The sequence below is a fragment of the Clarias gariepinus genome, chromosome 15 (assembly GCF_024256425.1).
Source record: "Clarias gariepinus isolate MV-2021 ecotype Netherlands chromosome 15, CGAR_prim_01v2, whole genome shotgun sequence".
NCBI classification, from domain to species: Eukaryota; Metazoa; Chordata; class Actinopteri; order Siluriformes; family Clariidae; genus Clarias; species Clarias gariepinus.
The window spans coordinates 15,696,624-15,704,334 of NC_071114.1; the positions used below are offsets into that span (position 1 = coordinate 15,696,624).

Sequence of the window (7,711 nt, forward strand, 5' to 3'; positions counted from 1 at the left end):
TACCTAGGCTTTTATAAACATGGATTTATTAGTCAATGATCCATATAGACAACCTATCTATCTGAATTTGAATAATAAAATTTTGATTAGGTGTAATAACATTTGTAGCTAGTTCATGTAGGGCCAGATGAAAACAGCTGGGAGGGTCATATAATCTGAGAACCGCATTTCACCTGTTAAAAAAAATGGTAAATGGTGTATCATTCACTCATGAAGGGTGTTATTGGTACACACAACTTATTATTTAAGGGCTTTATGGGTCTTGGACTGGATTAGTGTCGTATGACTAAGAGGACCAGCACAGTGAATACACACCTTCCACATAGTGTATATAAACAGTATAGCCTTGTGAAGTGACCTCTGCATAAGTTTCATCCATTAGTTTTCATTAGGCACTAATCCTCTTGACTGTGCTCACAACGTGCCAGGTAAGTGTTAAACCGTTTATAAAATTTTTACAATTTTGTCACATTTTAATGTGTACGTATATGATGCAAAGATCATAAATAGAGCTTTTCCAACACTCAACATATAACAGCTAAAAATAATTTACTTTGAGGGCTTCAATGCTTTGTAACATTATTTTAAATCCGAGTTTTCCAATTTGTGTCGACAAATGGCTAGTCACCATTTTGGAGGACTTTTCTATTGCACAGTTTAAAGTTTCTTACTATTTTCAGGCCCTGAGACATTCTCATTATTCCATGGCTCCTGCATGTCTGTTGCAATTTTCAAATACATTTTTGTGTTCTCGCTTAATTGAGTTACTTAGACATTTGACTGTTCTTATGACTATAAATTAGTAATACATTTTTTTTGTCTACGTTCAAAAAAAGATTCTTGCATTGTATAGCTTTTATACATTGAAATTTCTATTTTACTAAAATAAATTATGTTATTAGATTATGGAAATATTTTATAATGTACATTTTATAATAAGTTTAACCTAAACATACCCATTTTTACCATTATTTACTATATGTCTGTTCAGCTTACATGTTTAACATAAGTGGAATAATTTCATTTATGCCAGAGTAATGTTGAGTATGTTAACAGGACTGGTCAGAACATATTGACTATTTTTCTATAATAGCACCTTTTAAAGAGACTCTGGCTGCAAAACAAATTATAGTTTTATATTAATTCTAATATGTAAACATTTCAGCAGTAACAGCAGTGACATTACTACAGTAACATACACAGCCTCAAAGGCAGATGCTCCACATGATTTATGACCTATCATTAATGAGAAGATTATTAATAAGAGTATTCTTATTTAATAATAAAAAATATATATATCACATATTATGAAACATTTTTAAGGAGATGTTATATTAACAGTCTCAGCATTTTGTACCAGTTAGAAGTAAAACTGTAACCTTAAAGTATTATTAAGGTAAAGATACTTAGGTATACTGTATATTGCTATGTTTGGACAGATATGGATCAAGTCCCTTGGATGGTTCTGGTTAGCAGGATATTTCTGGTCAGCCACGTTTTAAGTTTACCACAGTCAATGGCAGTGGAGTCAGAAGAGGAAGCGCCATCAGAGTGGAAGCTGTGGAAGAGAACTTACGGAGTGGACTATGAAGAAGAGGTCATTTAAAACTGATGATGATAGATAATGATGCTAATAATAATAATAATAATTAGAAGAAGTACTATAATAATAATTATTATTATTATTATTATTATGTAATAATGTAAATATGTAATAATAATTATTGTTATTATTATTATTATTATTATTATTATTATTATTATTATTATTATTATTATTATTATTATCCTATACATAAAGATGTATATCACTGTATACCCACATTCCAGGGTTAGATTTCACTTCTTTAGTGGGATGAAGCAAAATTTAACTCAGAAAATGATAGTATATTTTATAACCTAAATTATGGTCTCTGTTCTTCTCTTCTAAAGAGGGATGACATGCAAAGAAGAGCCATTTGGGAGAAAAACAACAACCTAATTGAGGATAACAATAGAAGATTTTTTATTGGCATGTCCAAGTTTTCTATGGCAATGAACAAATACGGAGACCTGGTAAGTCACTATTTTGTATCATGATATTTTATTCAGTCTTTACTCATATGTGAGCACAAATTGTGAGATTTCTTTAAACATTACATTGTCTGTCTATAACCACAGCATAAAACATTAATAAAACATTCTATATGAATATTTCTTTAAAAATAATGGTGCTAATGTGCCAAATATATTAGTCATTATCTTTTATTATGTCCAATATTTACCAATGCAAAATTCATTCAATTATCTATTAACATTTACTAGCCTCATATAATAAATGTAATATCAATATTTATTTTAAATTTTATAGACCCGGTTGGAGTATAATCAGTTACTTGGAGCCAAGGTAAAAGGAAATGCACACAAGAAGGGAAAAACTGCCAATGCTCGCAAGCTACGGTACCATGCTCAGAGTCTACGACTGACCTCAATAGACTACAGACAGATGGGATATGTCACAGAGATTAAAGACCAAGTAAGTTTTCACTCTTCTCTGCTACAAGAAGTTGTTAGTTTTATGTTTTTCGTGCAGTAACACATTTGCAGTAAAACACTAAACATGAGTTACCTTAAAGATATCATTCTTTCTCTGATTATTTTTGGTTATACAGTATATGTATTTATCATTGTAAAGAAAACAAGTGTCTTCTTTTCTCACCCAGGGCTACTGTGGGTCATGTTGGGCATTCAGTACTACAGGAGCCATTGAGGGACAAATGTTCAAGACCACAGGCCAGCTTATATCTCTTAGTGAGCAGAATCTGGTGGACTGTTCAAGGCCATATGGCACATACGGCTGCAATGGGGCTTGGATGGCAAATGCTTATGATTATGTGATTAACAACGGACTGCAGGCCTCTGATACATACCCTTATACCTCAGTGGTAAGTGGGATTCAGAGAGGTATGGCTTCTATTGCTAGGTGGCTATTTAACATAAATTATTTAATGTTATTGCATTTCTCAGGATACACAGCCCTGCTTCCATGACAGCAGCAACATTGTGGCACAAATCAGAGACTACAGGTTCATTCCCACTGGAGATGAGCAGGCTTTGGCTGATGCTTTGGCAACTATTGGGCCAATCACTGTAGCAGTTGATGCTGACCATCCAAGTTTTCTGTTCTATAGCTCAGGTAAGAGGTTTAAAAGGGGTTATAAATAAGAATAATAGAAAGTAAAAAGTAATACATGACATTGCATCCTGTTGTAGGAAAATAGTTACTGAAAGTTCATGTGGCCTAACATAAGGCATTTATTAACTCATTAATTTAATTATTTTACAATAAAAGCATGTCCGGAAAGGTTCTATTCCTCTCATAACATAACATTTTGCAGATGGCAAGATGGCATTATTAACGAATATAATAGAATAAAATAAAATAATAGAATAGAATAATTAAAGTGTGAAATATTTTATACTATTTAACCATTTTTGTTATATTTAATATCCTTGAGAATCATCAGTTGTTGTTCTAAAAGATGTTACAGTAGCTATCTCTTGAACAAAGCACCAACACCTCTGCACTAAAGATTATAGTGAGGAAAGTCATACTGACAGCTACTAAGAGCTACTAAGAGCTGATACTCGTCACTCCCATGAATATTTTTAAAATGTCACCTTACACACTTTTAAGTCTTCAGACAATCTTCAGTAAAGAAGAAATTGCAAGTACAAAGGCTCAGACATTTGTCAGTAATATGACAACAGCAAATTCTTTGGTTTTATTAACTGTTTATCTGCTATCAAATAAGCGATAACAGGAACTAAATGTATTCACAGCATTAAATGTAACTATAAACAGGTACAAACAAAGACCCTTTTTTAATTATTCATGGATCCATAAGTGGCTAGTGATTAATGTGATAGTTCCCTTCTGTGGTATAAGAAGTATAAAACAATGATGTTGGACATGCTATTTTTGCAACAAAATGATTATAATTTAACAAAACACACAAAGTATTTCTTACATAAATCATAAAGAAATAATAATCACATATAATTATATTAGCTTATAAATAAGAAAGTTTTAAAATATGTTTTGTCATTTTAAAGAAAGTAAGGGAGCATAATTAAAATTGAATCTTTCTTAAGCATTAAAGTAATTTGAAATGTTTCTTAGGAATCTATGAGGAGCCCAGTTGTAATCCGAATAACCTGAGCCATGCAGTCCTTTTGGTTGGCTACGGCTCAGAGGGGGGCAGAGACTACTGGATCATCAAAAACAGGTCACTTACTTTATTCTTTTAGAGCAGTGCAATAAGAATATGTTTTAAAATTGATCTGCTGTTAAAAAAATTGAATAAGCTGCCATGCCAATTTCTTACACTGATATACACTATATGCTGCAACAAATTAAGATTAGTAAGTGAAGTAAAAAATATGAATATTAATGATTAAAATATTTTGTTTAAGTGTAGACAAAATGCAACCACGGGGAGGCGCAATTCAGTGTCTATTTGTGCCAGTCCCAAGTCTTGATAAATGCAGAGAATTGTGTCACGAAAGGCAACCAACGTAAAACGTTTGTCAAATCAATGATGCGAATCACAAATATAATTTCCATACCGGATCGGTCGCGGCTGGATATTGAAGGGGTGATGTTCAATGTTGTTAGTGGCTATGCCGCACAGGCAGGATGTGAGTTAGAAGAGAAGGAGACATTCTGGAGTGAGTTAGATAAAGTGATGCAGAGCATCCCTAGAGGTAAGAGAGTGTGAATGGTGCAGACTTCAATGGACATGTTAAAGAAGGGAACAGAGGTGATGAAAATGTGATGGGCAGGTTTGGTCTTCAGGACAGGAATGTAGAAGGACAGATGGTGGTGGACTTTGCAAAGAGGATGGAAATGGCAGTAGTAAATACTTTCTTCTAGAAGAGGTTGGAACATAGGGTGACACATAAGAGTGGAGGCAGAAGCACTCAGGTAGACTACATCTTGTGTCGATGTTGTAATCTGAAAGAGATCAGTGACTGCAAAGTGTTGGTAGGGGAGAGTGTAGCCAGACAACACAGAATGGTGGTGTGTAAAATAACCCTGGCGGTGAAGAAGGTGAAGGGAACAAAGGCAAAGCAGAGGACAAAGTGGTGGAAGCTGAGAAAGGAAGAATGTTGTGTAGTCTTTAGGGAGGGGTTGAGACAGGCTATGGGTGGTCAGGAGGTGCTTTCAGTTGACTGGACAACTACAGCCAATGTGATCAGGAAGACAGGTAGGAGGGTACTTGGTGTATCATCAGGTAGGGGAAAAGTGGACAAGAAGACTTGGTGGTGAAATGAGGAAGTCCAGGAGTGTATACAGGGAAAAAGGCTAGCTAAGAAGAAGTGGGACACTGAGAGGACTGAAGAGAGTAGACAGGATTACAGGGAGATGCAGCGTAAGGTGAAGGTAGAGGTGGGAAAGGCCAAACAAAGAGCATATGAGGACTTGTATGCTAGATTGGATAGTAAGGAGGGAGAGGTGGATCTGTACAGGTTGGCGAGGCAGAGAAATAGAGATGGGAAGGATGTGCAGCAGGTTAAAGTGATTAAAGATAGAGAAGGAAACGTACTGACAGATGCCAGGAGGGTGATGGGAAGATGGAAGGAGTACTTTGAAAAGTTGATGAATGAGAAAATGAAAAGAGAACGAAGAGTAGAAGAGGTGACTGTTGTGGAACAGGAAGTAGCAAATATTAGTAAAAGTGAGGTGAGAAGGGCATTGAAGAGGATGAAGAGTGGAAAGGCTGTTGGTCCTGATGACATACCTGTGGAGGTATGGAAGTGCTTAGGAGAGGTGGCAGTAGAGTTTCTGACTAGTTTGTTTAACAAGATCTTGGAAAATAAGAGGTTTCCTGAAGAATGGAGGTGAAGTGTATTGGTGCTGATTTTTAATAACAAGGGAGATGTGCAGAGCTGTGGCAATTATAGAGGTATAAAGCTAATGAGCCATACAATGAAGCAGATATACAAATAAGGGCAGAGGTGATCAGCAATATGGTTTCATGCCTAAAAGAATACATCAGATGCAGTATTTGCTTTGAGGATGCTGATGGAGAAGTACAGAGAAGGTAATAAAGAGTTGCATTGTGTCTTTGTAGATTTAGAGAAGGCGTACGACAGGGTGCCGAGAGAGGAGCTGTGGTGTTGTATGAGGAAGTCTGAAGTGGCAGAGAAGTATGTTAGAGTGGTGCAGGACATGTATGAGAGCTGTAAGACAGTGGTGAGATGTGCTGTAGGTGTGACAGAAAAGTTCAAGGTGGAGGTGGGTCTGCATCAAGGATCGGCTCTGAGCCCTTTTTTGTTTGCTTTGGTGATGGACAAGACGGAATACATGTGTGTGAAGAGGAATGGTGAGGCTTCAGGGAGCAGAGGTTAAGAAGGTGCAGGACTTTAAGTACTTAAGGTCAACAGTCCAGAGTAACGGAAAGTGTGGAAGGGAGGTGAAGAGGCGGGTGTGCAATAAAAGAGTATCAGTGAGAATGAAAGGAAAGGTGTACAGGACAGTGGTGAGACCAGCGATGCTCTACGGCTTAGAGACAGTGGCATTGAAGAAAAAACAGGAGGCAGAGTTGGAGGTAGCAGAGCTGAAGATGTTGAGGTTCTCCTTGTGAGTGACAAGGATGGATAGGATCAAGAATGAGTTTATCAGAGGGACAACCCATGTTGCATGTTTTGGAGATAAAGTCAGAGAGGCCAGATTAAGGAGGTCGAGGTTGGAACTGCCAGGCAGAAGGTCTAGAGGAAGACCAAAGAGGGGATTTATGGATGCAGTGAGAGAGGACATAAAGTTAGTTGGTGTAAGAGAAGAGGATGCAGAGGATAGAGTTAGATGGAGGCAGGTGATTCGCTGTGGTGACCCCTGAAAGGGAACAGCCGAAAGACAAAGAAGTTTAAGTGTAGACAATACAGTATGTGAAATTCTGTAATAAAATAAAATAAAATAAAATAAAATAAAAGCCTACTGTGCAGTTTAGGATAATTGCTTCACTTTCAGGATAGACTTATTACAGAGACATTAGCACATGCTATAGATACATATTTAGCATAATTTGTATAAATTAGGAAAAATACCAACGCTCAGAAACTTGATCTAACCATAATAATTATGCGATAAGTTGCATTATCATATAACGTTTACAGTTGGGTAGAAAAGAAAGAGGCTTGGCAGAAAATTTCACAGTCTAATTTTTTTTATTTTTCCAACATACCCCTTCTAAAGTCATGATAGATGAATGAGCTGAATCATTTATTTTAGAGGAGCATGAAGGAAAAAAAATGCAATGTGCTAGTGAAAGAGTCCTATAGGTTTGAAAGATTTTCATTGTTGTGAACTGTGATGGTAATTTAAACCTTTTCTCTGTCATCAGCTGGGGCACTGGTTGGGGAGAAGGAGGATACATGCGTATGATCCGAAATGGCAGCAACACCTGTGGCATCGCTAGCTATGCTCTCTACCCCATTGTATAAGAACCTGTTGAATCTCTCAATTAAACAAGGGTTTGATTGTTAACTTGTTGTCCAAGAAATATTCTTTGTGTTGAAAATTACTAAATGATATTTCATGAAATAAAATCTTAATATCTAGTCTAGACTTTCAAACTCAGTTCAGGTGCTTATTAAATCAAAACGACAACTTTTTGTTTAGCCAAGCAGTGTACATCAGTTGACCCACTGAAAGAGGTACTGAGCTTCT

The 7,711-nt window shown here is 36.2% G+C and overlaps 1 protein-coding gene across 1 annotated transcript; it reads left to right on the forward strand.

The window, feature by feature from the left end:
• The first annotated feature begins 387 nt into the window (after nt 1–387).
• On the forward strand, nt 388–7,485 carry cts12 (cathepsin 12). The gene is made up of 8 exons (XM_053512585.1): nt 388–428; nt 1,440–1,597; nt 1,933–2,055; nt 2,351–2,515; nt 2,703–2,924; nt 3,007–3,175; nt 4,163–4,268; nt 7,386–7,485. The coding sequence occupies exons 2-8, from the start codon at nt 1,442–1,444 to the stop codon at nt 7,483–7,485; spliced, it is 1,041 nt and encodes a 346-aa protein (XP_053368560.1). The 5' UTR covers nt 388–428; nt 1,440–1,441.
• Nucleotides 7,486–7,711: the final 226 nt, after the last annotated feature.

Excerpts from the sequence above, each read along its gene's own strand:
- cts12 (XM_053512585.1), top strand. The coding sequence starts at position 1,442 with ATGGATCAAGTCCCTTGGATGGTTCTGGTTAGCAGGATATTTCTGGTC. Across the intron at positions 2,516-2,702 it reads TCACAGAGATTAAAGACCAA|GGCTACTGTGGGTCATGTTG; the intron begins GTAAGTTTTCAC and ends TTTCTCACCCAG. Across the intron at positions 2,925-3,006 it reads CATACCCTTATACCTCAGTG|GATACACAGCCCTGCTTCCA; the intron begins GTAAGTGGGATT and ends TGCATTTCTCAG.